General features: G+C 31.6%; 1 protein-coding gene across 2 annotated transcripts; it reads left to right on the top strand.

The window, feature by feature from the left end:
- Nucleotides 1–227: 227 nt before the first annotated feature.
- LOC130677250 (uncharacterized) lies at nucleotides 228–2,661 on the top strand. 2 transcript variants are annotated; one of them, XM_057483932.1, is made up of 3 exons: nucleotides 228–1,786; nucleotides 1,887–2,079; nucleotides 2,444–2,661. In XM_057483932.1, the coding sequence occupies exons 1-2, from the start codon at nucleotides 329–331 to the stop codon at nucleotides 1,950–1,952; spliced, it is 1,524 nt and encodes a 507-aa protein (XP_057339915.1). In that variant the 5' UTR covers nucleotides 228–328; the 3' UTR covers nucleotides 1,953–2,079; nucleotides 2,444–2,661. The 2 variants fall into 2 exon arrangements, with proteins under 2 accessions (XP_057339915.1, XP_057339916.1); XM_057483933.1 differs by having other exon boundaries at nucleotides 1,869–2,079.
- Nucleotides 2,662–15,292: the final 12,631 nt, after the last annotated feature.

The following is a 15,292-nucleotide window of genomic DNA, read 5'->3' as shown; positions in this document are numbered from 1 at the left end:
AACAATGACCAAAGGACGCTCGGGTGCTACGTGGCATTCGAGAGCAGGTAGCTAGAAACAGCTGCAAGCAACCGACCTTTCGGGTTTCATTGTCATGAATATCTCCCCATTTTAATGTATTTATAATTATATATATATATATATATATATATATATATATATATATATATATATATATATATATATATCCTTCTACATATATTCACAATTTGTAGGTAGTACAAGAACTGAAAAATAATTTTTGGTTGCCAGTATACCTGTAGTCGTTGCACTGATCAGTCGATAGTTTTGTGATAAATTATTTCTCAAGTGAATTAAATTATTAACCATGGGACGTGATTCTAGAAAGGTTTCAAGAGAACTTCGGAGTTCTGAAAAAATTCATAAGTCGCGTTCAGTCAAAAGAAAGAATGTTTTTAATCCGAAAACAGCCGAACGTGATGAAAGTATTCAGAGTACATCTTCTAAAAAATTAAAACAAAACACTGAAGATGATGTACCTGAAGACAGCAGTACTGAATTTCGAATAATAAATTTTATTCAGGTATTCACTGCAATTTCTGCTCTTATAAAATGTAAAAAATGTGATGGAAATGTAGTGTTTCAAACAGCAAGTACACGTGGGCTGGGATTCAAAATTGTAGTTGCATGTAATAACTGTGGAAATGAATATATTCCTTCCTGTTCTTTCGTTGGGCATTCTTATGAAATAAACAGACGTTTCATTTTTGTAATGAGAATACTAGGAATAGGATACGAAGGATTGTGCAAGTTTTGCGGCCTGATGGACATGCCGTCTTTTTTAGATAAATCTACGCATACAATTTTACTGAAACAGATTTTGAATTGTAGTAAAGCCGTCGCAGAAACCTTCATGACGAAAGCTGTGAATGAAGAAAAGCAAGCAATGCCAACAACTGAAAATGAAGATATAAATCATCTAACTGTATCGGGAGATGGAACCTGGCAAAAACGGGGATATACATCGTCATTTGGAGTTTCTTCTATAATTGGCTATTTTACTGGAAAGATTCTTGACATAAACATTAAAAGTGCATATTGTAAGCTATGTGAGTATTGGAAAAAAAAAACAAATACTGTTGAGTTCGAGGAATGGTATCAATCGCATGAAGATGTGTGTTCTGCTAATCATCAAGGGTCTTCTGGGAAAATGGAGGTGGATGCGATGGTCGAAATGTTTTCGTATTCTGAAACTAAATATGGAGTTAAGTATGCCAACTATATTGGTGATGGTGACTCCAAGACCTATTCAGGAATTATAAAATCAGATCCTTACGAAAATACAACTGTAAATAAAAAGGAATGTATAGGGCATGTCCAAAAGCGGATGGGGAGTCGATTACGTACGCTGAAGAGTAAACAAAAAGGTCTTGGTGGTCGAGGTAAGCTCACAGGAAAATTAATAGACAAACTAACTGTGTACTATGGTTTAGCAATACGCCGGCATTGTGATTCTATTGAAAATATGAAATCTGCTATAATGGCAACCTTTTATCACTACGGCTCGAGTGATGAAAAACCGAATCATGATATGTGTCCAAAAGGCGAAGAATCTTGGTGCTCTTACCAGCGCGCTGAAGCAAGAGGAGAGCTTGATACCTTTTCTCACGATTATTCTCCTTTACCTTCTGATGTTTTAAAAGCTATCAAGCCTATATACGAAGATCTTAGTAATGAAAATTTACTTTCAAGATGTGTAGGTGGATTCAATCAGAATAATAATGAAAGCTTTAACCAACTAGTATGGAAAATATGCCCAAAAACGGTAAATACTAGTTTTACCATCGTACAAATAGCTGCATACGTTGCTATGTGTATATTTAATGAGGGTATAAATTCATTATTAGTCTTGATGAATACACTAGGACTTAATTGTGGGCCTAATTCTCATCGGTATGCAGAAAGAATGGATGCTGCACGTATCAAAGTAGCAGATAAGCGCGCTAATGATAACACCCGAGAAGGTCGATTGCAACGTAGGCACCAGCAAATCGATATTTTGGAAGCTGCTATGTCGGCTGAAGAGCTATTATATGGTCCAGGAATAGATGACTCAGTGTAAGTTATTAAATAATTCTTATAATTCGACATAAATCCATAGCAAAACTTTAAATGCGTTTTTCTCAAAACTATGTTTTCTGAACTGGTGATCACTGTAACTTAAAAACTGCTCGGTAGATTTCAATAAAATTTATTGTACTTTTGAAATACATTAAAAACTCGTGCCTGATCGAAGGATTTTTTTTTTTTTTCAAAATTTCGATTTTTTTTTAACAATAAACTGTCGGTTTTTTTCTCGAAAATTTGAAAAAAATTTCCTGAGGCCGCCATTTTGTTAATTTCGAAAAAAAAAAAAAAAGCTTCGATCAGGCACAAGATTATCTATTAATAAAACTAATTTTTCTTGTCCGATTGATTTTAGATGAATCTCCAAGGACTTATGATGATCACCGCAAAGGACTTCGGGAGGAACGGGCTCTACAAAAACAGCGATAACTTTTTGAATTATTAATTTTTTTTTTTGAAATTTTCGTGAAGTCAAATCGAAACGTGTTCTAATAAAGCTATGTTTTTATTTTTGTCAAATAAAGTAATTAACTACAAAAAAAAAATTATTGAAAATCATCATTTTTTCATACCCCTGAGTACCCCTAACCCCTTAAAGAAGTAACAGAATATCTGTTAAAAGTTATTCCAAATATATTCTGACGGGGATAGACCGATAGATTGTATGCGATGCTCAAGTAGTAAAAAAGGAAATCTCAGACCACATGGTTGTCAGCCTCGGCTTCGCCTCGGCCCACAATTACATGTGCTCTGAGACTTTTCTTATTTTACTGGCCTAGGTATGTAATATACTACACCTTTTTCTGCGCAGACTAACCCATATCTTGATTTTTTTGATTTGCACGATAAAGTCTCATCACAGCACGGCTGCAAATGATCAGGATTACACTGAAATAATTTGAAAAAAAAACCAATGTTGAAAAATCAATTGTGCATACATTCCGCACTCGTGTCATGTAATAGGTATTCAAGTGAATTTTAAGTTTATTGCATAAACAATCATTATCCATTAATAGTATATTATACTACGAAAGCAGAAAGATTGAAATTCCTGCACTGCGCGTCATGATGCCCGACTCAAAGCCGAGGGCATCATATCACGACGTTTTGTGCTTTTAAATTACTGCACGCCTGGTGTATACTATTTTTCTTTATAGCCGATCAAAAGCACGAAAAAAATTGCACCTGTTGACGATGTCTGCCCTGAGATTCGCAGCACGAGCAAAGCAAGTTCTACTGGTCGGGGGCAGGCATAAAAAAAATGAAAAAGCAAATATAATTATATATTTAAAAAACTATTCATTCAAACTAATAAAAATTAAAATATTTTAGGTTATAAATAAAGAAACAAGTATATTATTTATGATTACATAATCAAGGATAAAATTATTTAACTATTTACGATGAATTTTGTTGCATATTATTATTTTTATCATTTTTATCATTTTGTGCGTTTAAGGACTTCAAATAAAACGTTTGATTAAAAAAATATACTCAAATTCATTTTAATTTTGTGTTATTAACATTTGAAGCCCATCAGCCCGGGGAAAAAGGTTTAAATCTGACTACATATAATTATATCTGATCAGATCTGACAAGGCAGATCTGGCCATATCATAAATTTGTCTCTATCAGACGAAATCTGGACAGATCTGATTAGATCTCATCAGATAGAGACAATTTAAAAATCTGACGAGATCTAATCATATCTGGCCAGATTTCGTCAGATATGACCTGGGTGAAAGAATAAATTAGATATAATTATATCTGAGCAGATACGGCCAGATCTCAAATTGTCCATATCTGTTCGGATGTATAACCGAGCAAATAACAAACTAAATAGAGCCTGGTCTGCACAGTTCTAGTCAGATCCGGATATTTCTACCCGGGAAAAGAGGTTTAGATCTGACCACATATAATTATATCTGATCAGATCTGACAAAGCAGATCTGGCCAAATATTTAAATTGTCTCTATCTGACGAGATCTAGTCAAATCTAATCAGATATATTCATATGTAGTCAGATCTAAACTTTTTTCCCGGGGATCCCTATTTAAAAAATATTAAATTGCGAAAAAACGAATAAGATAATTTAAATTCGATCCGAAATGTAATCTGACGTATTAAGAACGCTACTTAGAAGAATGGTACATGATTATGATTGATGAAAATATCCCGGTGACTGTTGGGCTCAAACCTGCATCCTTCCAATTTAAAGTTTTGGATGCTATCCACTGCGCTGACCCACATATGCGATCGTGTGAGTGTAAATAGTATATTTATTATAATACCAAAGAATAACTGATGAAGAAATAAAAAATCCGAGATTCAATGATCGTCGTACTCTTCATGAAAGTTGTTAATGTAATAATATGTTTTGCATTGGGTAATCCCAAAAACGTCCCAATGATCTGTTTTTTCGCTCAGATTAAGTTCAGATAAAGTTATATCTAATCAGATCTTAAGAGATATGCGTAGATTTGACCAGATATAAATAATTTTCTATAAAAATGAGACGTATACATAATCATTGCGTAGACGTCATCATATCGGAGTAGATGTAATAAGATCTGATTATGTTAAACGTTGTATGTAGTTCAGATATAGTTATATCTAATCAGATCTTACGAAATATCCCATACAAAGTCACCGTTAATGGAAAAAATGCCGTAGGTTGGCCGATGTCTGATTGCCATCGCTCGGCCAAGCATTGGCAATTAGTAATGGCCCAAACCTGGTTAATTACTAGCAGCCGTTTAATTTTTTATCAAGATAGCGTAGTCAAATCGAAATGAGTTTTTGATAAAATTTTTGAATGTATATGTTACGGTATTGCTGGTTTCATATTAAAATGTTACTTTCCATAGAGGGAACGTCAGTCGTACAACGCTGCCGATGGCTGGCCAATGAATGGCTACTTACGACTGGCCAATTATCGGTTCGCTCCGTTGGGCTACTGTTGGTGAATCAATGTTCCATGATTGATTGTTGTTGAATGAAAAATCTACCAATCAATTATTAATTATTCAACTTGTTGTTATTATAGTTTTCTATAATTAACAATTATTTTTTTTTGAAGTGAACTAAATTTTAATTATTAAAAATTTAAATTTTCCGATTAAAGTTATTTACAACTAACAATTTATATATTTTTGAGTTTTTTATTATTTGCAATCAACAACCGCAATTTTAGAACTTTATTTACAAAAATTAATTCAATTAAAAAATAAGTCATAAATTGGTACAATAAATGTCATTTTTAATAATGGCGGTAGAGCAAGATATTTCAACTGGGTTCTTGATAAATAATCAATTAAATTTAATGAGTTTTATTTTGAAAAATTATGTAATTATAATAAAAATAATACGAAGTTATTTTTTTTTTCTTAATCAAAAGCATTAATTAAATTGCTCGTTCTATTTCATAAAACCAAATGGTTGAAGTAGACTGATTAAGTAGATCATATAAAAGTATCAGTTCCACATTAGTAGGTTTGTCCAGTAGCCAGTGTTCAGACCCAGCAATCAGAAGAACGGCAGTTCACGCCTGGAGCTCGGCAGAATATTCACCGAGTTTTTTTCACATCAATTACCGCACTTAGATAGTTTAAACGTTAACGATCATGAATTCTACTAAGATAATACAAATAAAATTTTTTTTAAATTAAATTTATTTGCTTGCTTGTCTGATTGCTGGCTACCATTAATCAGCCGATAGCCGAGCGCCATTAATGAGCTGAGGTTATCATCCTGGCTACAAGCCATTTATCGGCCAATAAAAATTGCCATTGCTGAGCCATTAATCGACATTCTTGGCCCAGTAATGGCCCGATCTAGGGCCGATTTCCAAACTTTGTATGGGATACGCGGATCTGACCAGATATAAACAATTTTCGATAAAAAATAGACGTATACATGATTATATCTGAGCAGATATAATAAGATCTGATTATATTAAATGTTGGATTTAGTATAGATATATCTGATCAGATCGTACGAGATATACGCTGTTCTGACTAGATATAATCATGTCTAATATTGTATTTAGCGCAGATCTAATTATATCTGATTAGAGTTGACCGGATATAAACGGTGGTTGGTCAGGCATAATGAGATCTGATCAAATCCAAATATTCAATCTGATCAGATATAAATAGATCTGCCAGGATATAATTTGATCTAATCACTTTGCTTTGTAACAGTACTCCTGATGAAACAACTGAATTTGATCGAATTAAACAGAATTTAAATTTTGATTCTATATAATTCAGATAAATTCTGTTCATTCGGTACCGAACTTAAAAATGAATTCTGTCTAATTTGGCAGAAAAACCAGAATTTATCCAAATTTAAACGAATTTAAATAATTCTATTCGGTTTCATTCTGTTTAATTGGGAAATAATCCTGGAATTTCTGGTTCTGAATTAAACCAAATTGAAACGAATTCAAAATTTTTTAATCGGTTTAATTCTTTTTCATAACGAAATAATTATTGTTTTTCTGAATATTGCTTTAAATCAAACCACGTTAGCATATTTTTAATTGATTTACTTGTGTTCATTTCGGAAGTAATTCGCGAATTTTTGATTCAGATTTTGAATGATACTGAATTTAAGTGAATATTGAATGTCGATAATATTTTCAATGTCGAAATACACATTGGCTACACGGAAAAAAGAATCACTTGGCGCAAGTAAAAAAATTTCGTCCTTACTTATCTTTTGAACCAAAATGAGCATTTGCACTTGATTAAAGAAAAGAGTTTTACTTGAAGAAATGAAATACTGGGCAGAAGATATTATTGTGCTTATTACAAGGAGCTGATTCTTCATACCAAAAAAGTGACTTTTTTTGAATAAGTTATATATTTCTTAACTTAAGAAGAAAAGTTTCTTTGGTTGGAGATTGAAATTTCATGAAGTCTCGAAAGGAAATTTTTAATTTAAAACACCAAAATTTTTGAATTGAAACTCGAAATTCTTTAATCAAAAAAAGTTCCTTAAGACAAGAAATTTTAATTTCAGCTGAAGAATACCTCAGTCTTAACTCAAGAAATAACTTACTCGACTGAAGATTGTCAGTTTCAGTGGAATAAGCAAACCTTTCTTGAGACAAGAAACTGTAGGCCTTAGATATATTGTCAAGAAAAATCAATTACTCAGAGATGGGACTTGAACCTAGGAACCTTTAAGAGCCGATCTCATGCTTTGTGCCTGCAGCAGAATTGAGCAGAATTGAAATTTTAATTCTTTTAAATTTTGTCCTACCAAATTTAACAGAATATAACAGAATTGAAATATCCAATACAGTTAAATTCTGTTTTGCAGAATTCAACAGAATTGAGCAGAACTAATATTTTAATTCTTTTAAATTCTGACTTACTGAATTTAACAGAATATAACAGAACTGATATTTTTAATTTGGTTGAATCCGGTTGTTAAATCAGGGACATTTTCAAATTATTTTAGAGTATATTTTAAATTTTAGAAAAATTTAGCGTGACGAAATTAATGACTCGTTTTTTAGGTGAATACAGAGCATGGCATCTGCGCTTTGCGCTTAAGGCATGAAAAAATTCATTAACATTCAATTAGAAAATATTGAGATAATTATGTTGATTAGTACATACTTCGTGATTGTATGCGGCACACTTATGACTCGCTTCATCGCTCCCATTTAGTTGATAGGTACATAAGATGAATAAGACTAGAATTTGACTTAAAGTGTAGATGAAACTGTCCATTTTTGGGGTGATTTAATTTTATAAAATTTATTAATCATAGTATGTAGACTAAGTGGTTACTAAATAGAAATTTTTTATAACAACGAATAGTTGACCTTAATCTAAGCTGTTAATTAAAATTTTGTTTTATCGTGTATTTTTTATCTCTTAATAGCTCTTTAATGACGTTTGTTCATTACCTGGTAAAAAATGTTTTTTTAAAATTTTATAAAATTTTACAAAATTTTGGTACTAACATCTTATAAATTTTATACTGAAAATAGCCTGGTAAAATTTTATAAAGTTTAACCAGGCCATTTTCATTGTAAAGTTTTACAAAATTTCGTAGAATTTTATAAAAACATTTTCAGCTTTTCGCTAAGAAAATCGACGATTTTCGGAAAATTCAGGAAGTTATTGGTTTTACCCCGATTTACGAAAGTCGAAATTTCATCAGATGTCGACGATTTGAGGTCCTAGGAAACTATTCTGACTATTTTCAGAATGATGTCCGTCGTCTGTATGTATGGATGTGTGTGTGTGTGTGTGTGTGTGTGTGTGTGTGTGTGTGTGTGTGTGTGTGTGTGTGTGTGTGTGTGTGTATGTATGTATGTATGTAAACTCTTTATAACTTTTGAACTAATGAACCGATTTGGATAGTTAAGAAGGCGATCGAAAGAGCTTGTTGGCCATCAATTTTTCTGGAAGTTTCAGATCATTTGATCGAGTAGACTCGAAAATATTGGTGAATTACGAAATAAAAAAATATTTTTTTCAGTTTTTTATTGATTTCTCAGAAACGACTTATACGATCAACTTCAAAATCTATTCAGCTCTAGAACTTAATAAAACGTGTCGATTGCCGCCATACACAGTAAAAAATATTGTGTATTTGTGTCGAAAACGGTTTGTATTAAACTAACACAAAGTCTGTGTCACTTTTTGTAACATAAAAAATGTGTTATACACTCTTTATTAACACATTTTCTGTCTTTCTGTGGAATTTTTTGCGCCCTCTTGTGGCGATATTTTAACACACAAACTGTGTTGATTTTACACAATATTTTTTATTGTGTAGCCATCTCAATCGGATAATTCGTTCGAGAGTTATCGCGGGAGAAAGAAATGGTAAAAACAGTTTTTGGCGAATATCTTTAAAACAACTGAACTGAACGCTTCCAATATCTGATCAGCTCTAGAACTCACAAAATACGTCGATTGCTGCCTCAACCATAAAAATCGGGCAATTCGTTCGTGAGATACTGTGGGAGAAATAAATGCTAAAAAACGGTTTTCTCGAAAACAATGGCATACAAAAGTATTTTCGAGCTCGATAATGTACCCCTAACAATGTTTTCGAGCTCAAGGAGCTCCTTGAGCTCGAAAACAGCGGGAAATTTTCGGGCTGACCCACAGGGTCAACCTGTAGACAGATTTTTTTTTTTAGTTTCTCATTGATAACTCAGACGACTTATACGATCGATTTCAAAATCTAATCAGCTCTAGAACTCAATATATTGCGTCTATTGCCACCTTAGCCATCTCAATCGGATAATTCATTCGAAAGTTATCGCGGGAGAAAAAAATGGTGAAAAACAATGTGTTACGAATATCTTTGAAACAACTGAACTAGCCAAGTCCAAAATCTAATTTACTTCAGAATTTATCAAAACGCGTTGATTGCCACCTCATCCATCGAAATCGGGTCATCTGCTAAGAGATATCGCGGGAAAGAGAAACGATAAAAAACAGTTTTTTGCGAATATCTTTGAAACAACTGAACTAAACAATTCCAAAATCTAATCAGCTCTCGAACTTAATAAAACACGTCGATTGTTACCTCAACCATCAAAATTGGTTAATTCGTTCGAGAGATATCGTGGGAGAAAGAAATGCTAAAATGTTTTTTTTCGAAAACAATGGTATACAAAAGTATTTCTGAGCTCGAAAATGTATTAACAACAATTTTTTCGAGCTCCTTGACTGGAAAGTGTTAAAGCTGGCCCGCAGGGTCAACTGACAGACAGATTTTTAACGTTCCGCTAAGAAAATTGAAAATTTTCAAAAATTTGTTTTATTTGAGTTTTATTTTAAAAATTTTCGAAAACTTTTCTTCAATAATTCTAAACATTTTATATTAAATCATTAGAAATCACGATCATGTTTTTTTTCGATAACGTCTTTAAAACGTCTTCAAAAATGTTTCCACTATAGCTGGAGATTGGCCTATGGAAATTTTCTTCTCTAAAGAATTTTTGTTTTGTATTTTATTTCTCATTGCAAGATGTTAAAGAGCATTGAAAAATTAACCCTACTTGCACCAACAAATTGTTTAAAAATTAATAACTCAGTTGAAAATTGAAATAAAAAACTTTTTTATATCTAATTGGAGTTTTTTTTCTTTAAAACTGAAACATATCATAATATATTTATAACGAAAACTTTTCTTCTTTAATTAATAAACAATTAACTGAGTGATAAATAATGTACGATTTTTTTTTTGTAGACACATATAAAAAAAATTTTTCGATTATCATATCAATAACTCTTAAAATCAGTACAAATAATAGTTTGATGATGAATATCTTTTAAACGCGTAATTCAATCGCCAAAACCTAAAACAGTTTGTATTGCGCATTTTATAATAGTCATTTTTTGTCAAGTTATAAAATTCATAAACAAAACTGAAATTTGTCTTAAAATGATCAAACTTAAATCTTTAATATCATTCAAATAGTGAAGCTTACGGAAACAGTATAGGATATTTTTTTTGTAGAGTATCAAATCTCCTCCAAAATTCTTTTCGAACATTTTTCTGTACAATCAATTAATGATGAGGTATGAATTTTTTTCTATTGGATTGAGAAAAAACTAAAAACTGCGATGCGGAGGATCTCCTTATTAAAATTACGAGCTTATATTTGGTGAGAATTTTTTTAAAGTGTCTAGCAACTCAATTTTCTGTGGCACATGTAAAAATAAAATATGGTAAGTTAAGAGGCTGGGCCTATTGTGACGAGTAAAACAAGCCAGAATCGAAGCAAGAGTAGCGTAATCGAATCTGATCAACTTCCAAGAAGAAGAAAAAGGAGTGCTCTATGGACTAAGCATCGCAGATTGATGGTAAGTTGAGATTTTCATAGTTTTAATCAATCCTGAAACTTTAAATGCGTTTTTCCGAAAACTTTGTTTTTTAAACTTTCCTCCATCATATCTTGAGATCGGTTTCACCAATTTACTCGAAATTTCTAAGGTAGGCTCAGCACATGTAGACGCACGGAGTGAACTAGAATCATCCGGAAATTTCAAGTATTTTTTTTTTTTTCGGAAAGAAAAAAAACAATCGTGAAATTTGAAAATTTTTTTTTAGAAGTCAGCCAAAAACCCAATTTTCAACATTTGCAAACGATTCGAGTTTACTCGATGCATTAAGCTTACAGATTAAAACGCCATTTTGCACAACTCATGATGCGAAGCATCAGAGTGTGCTTTACGATCGAAAAATTTTGTTTGACTCACTTCGGCAACTATTTCAATTATTATACCTTTGTTAGTTCACGGAATTAAGATATTGTTACGTTCTCGTAATATTTGATTGATTAAATTAAATTAATTATTTTTAATATATTAATTTTTTTGGAATGTACTGGAAATCGGTTACGATAAGGGAGTCGCCGTGGCTCGCGGGTAGTCAAAACAGATGACGATGCATGAGACTCGGGCCACGACAATTCTCTCACAGGGAACCTGAGATGCAGCGTCAATATTTTGTCAACTCTGTTGACTTTATTATATTTTTATAATGACTAAATAGTCAGTCTTGAGAGAGAGCTCATGGAGCTCGATCCTCTGCTTCTTAAGTAATTAATAAACTACAATTAATCCTAAATTAATTCAACCTTATTTTGGGGTGCCAATTTGCACCCCAATATTTTCTCCGACACGATGACCTATCCATTCACCTGCTGTCATAAATAATATAGAGCTGGAATCGGCATCGAAAATAAATTAAATTGCGAAAATTAAATAAAATAATAATTTATCAAATAATCGACGACCAAGGCCCACCGGGAGTCCATCGATACTCCAACGAGGCCAAGCCTGGACTAAATTAAATAATTAAAAACAATTTTTATTTTTAATTTATTTAGGGTAATTCCCAAAAGTAACAATGGTGCTGTAACCAGGATCAGTCTCCATTGTTTATAGACAATACAAATAATTATTAAATAATTAAAAATTAATATTGAGAATTATTCAAAACGTAACAATATGTTGCATACTATTTTGAAGATAATTTAATGGAGATTAATTCCATACTTTTCAAAAATTTATTTAGTTTAATAAAAACGGAAAAACATCAGAATAGTTTAAAAAATTTCCTATCCATCAAGTGTGAAACCTGTATACATTATAACTTGCGAAAAAATGCAGTAAGTGAATCAATTATTTTTTTTTTTAATTGTTTGAAAGAATTGTAGGTCCCTTATTGCGAATAACTAGGTAACTCAGTGTCGTTTGATTATAATTAATTAAACAATAAAAAAGGCTGTGTAGCTATATCTATGTATATATCTATGTAAAATTAACATGGATGGTGATATATCTATACGTTATACGTACATTTATTCCACCAGAGGCGCTTGCGCATTACCGTCCTAATACAGCTGTTTTTTTTTTTGCTAATTGGTAAGCCTGAATTTTTTCAATTCAATTAAAGAAATTTTTTTTTTAATTACATATATTTTTTTTTTTTTTGTTATTCATCAAGTTTTTTTAAGAAGGTTCTGCTATAATTATAAAAAAAATACGACTATAATTAAAAAAAAACCATAACAATTTTTAATGAAAGAAAATTGTATATATTTTAAATTTATTCGTGCTTCCCGCCATTTTTTTATTATTATTTCATTATTTCAAAATAAATGAGCATTATGAGTCGTGCACTTTTGAATATTCCAAACATTTTTTTTTTTTTCGATAACCCGATGACCCGAATCCGTGGAGGAAGTGAGCGTACTTTCTTCCGAAGCGGGTGTCTTTAGAGCGGTCCAACTTAAGTTGTAATGAAGAGTTTTATTCGAAATCTGTTTCACACTCTCTTGAAATATTAACAAGTAAATGGTAAGAACGACGTTCTATCTTACCATTGGTCGTCAAAAAAATTCCCAAAATGTGCTTAAAAAACAGGACGTCACACAGAGGATACGCCTTATGTTCTTTTTGTGAGAAAGCCATTTTTGTTTCAGCTGCGGAGTGGCTCTTTCTATAATTTTGAGTATATTCTTTAGACTGTTAATAATCCTGCAACTATTTCATTCACTTGTGTGATTATTGATGAATATTAAAGCTATGATTATTCATTACAAAAATTGATAACCTTATCTTTTTTGGAATCAAATTTGAACTATTTTTTCTATCAAATTTAGAACTCATTAATGACTGAACGGAATTTTTTTCTTAATTACTGGTATTGCTTTAGGCGTAGTTCTCATTCCATATATTCAAATGTTCTCAGCAATAGTAACAAATGATCTGAGTAATAATTAAGGTCTTTGGTCAATAACAAAACAATGACGATCACGTATTCGAAATGTTTTATTTGGTTAATAGCAAACAGCTACCGTAAGTTTTAAATTAATTAATAAAATTAAAAAACACATTTTTTTTTTATAAAAATTAATTATGTGTAAAAACATTATAAATATTTAATGGGTTATTTCTCATTCAGTGTGTTTAGCGTCAGAGTTAATGATTTCAACAAATGTTGGAAAAACACAGATAAATGAAGGTGATATATTGGAAGTATCATGCACTGGGTCAGAGGAAATCGATATTTTCTATCCGAAAAATGATTATTACGTAAGTTAAATTGAGAAATTGATTGTATTTATATTAAAATGATTATCAGTTTATTTGAGTCACTAGCCTATACCGCTAGATTTATTAGTAACATCTTTTCGGAAGTCGTACGAAAGTCTGTATCTTCATTCTTGGATATGTCCAAGGTAATATATGGTAAATTAGGTGGTACCCACTTGATGTCCGATGTCATTTGATCGAGTGATAATATCAGTATTGGTAACACTTTAAATTTGAATGAGGTCCACTGGGTTTGCTATAGATCCTGCGGTTGAATTTGGAGTGAAAACCCTATATCTTGAGCATTTCTGTTCTAACCTTGTTATATAATACGTTTATTGCTTAAAAGTCATTGCACTGTTTCTATAGATGTCCGTAAGTCTAAGGAGAATCTTAAGCAAAACTTGTTGAAATCTTTGGCAAGTATACTTATGAAATACATTTTTTTCAAGTCTTGTTAGAATCTTCCGTAAGACATTTGCTGAAGGACATTCATTAAGTAGCTTGCTTAAGACAATGCTACTGGGGTTATCATTATTGTAATATAGATTCATATGTGGGTCATTTTAAGAGCTCTGTGAGAATATAAAATAGATTTTGCGTTAGACTTCATGATTTTCACAAGGATCTTATACAATCATTATAGATATTTTACATGAGTAAAGAACCAGTCTAAAATCTTAGATTTACCTGGTAGGGTCATAGAAGGTGGTCGATAAGTATTTCCATGCTTTACGCAGGAATCCTTAAGCTTATATATAAGACAAGAGACCCAGTACCTGATCAGGGAACTAGTACCTGATCACTTATGTATTTGTATATCTATATTTACTAAATTTTACTAAATATAGAATTAAAAATACATGAAGTGATCAGGTACTAGGTCTTTTATCTTACGCAGGGATAAATTGACAGTCACGATTACAATATTTTTTTGATATGATGTCTATATCTTATAGAAACAGTATTTTCAAAGTATCAATTATAGAAGTAACACCTATACTAACTATTGTAATCATTTTTATATTTTTGAGTGGTGTTCTAACTCTCATTTTTTGCCTGATAAATATTTTAATAATATCTTAATTTCCTAGAAATATACTTGAAATACCTTTGTAGAGTATGTTGCCTTTTTTATTTTTCTTTATCTTGTAAAAGAAATATTATTTACTCATGGCCCTCAGGTTAAAAATCAGGCAAAGAATGGATAGTTGAATGAATATACCATCAATGAATAATATTTCACATTTGCGGAAGTACTCTCTAAAAGGTAGTTAGCGAAATTCACTAGCAAATAGTGAATATTCACATATTCAGAGTAATAGTTGTACCACTTTTTGCGGTAAGTGATTTCCTAATGGAGACTAAAATAACATCAGTATGGACCGTGTTATAAAAAAGCAAAAGTCTAAGTTATTCTCAGCGTGCAATTTTTTGTTTTATCACGTTATTAATTTCACAAATTACATTGTTTTCACAGACTCTTACGTCACCATCAGAAGTAATAACTAGTAGAAAAAAAAATGAATTTCAAGTAACATTGAAACGACCCAAAACAGTTCATGGAGACACTGGATGGTATGGATGTGCAAAGGCGAGTGAAAATGATCGAAAACTCA

This window comes from Microplitis mediator, chromosome 11, assembly GCF_029852145.1.
Source record: "Microplitis mediator isolate UGA2020A chromosome 11, iyMicMedi2.1, whole genome shotgun sequence".
NCBI lineage: Eukaryota > Metazoa > Arthropoda > Insecta > Hymenoptera > Braconidae > Microplitis > Microplitis mediator.
This window is presented reverse-complemented; position numbering and strand designations above follow the sequence as displayed.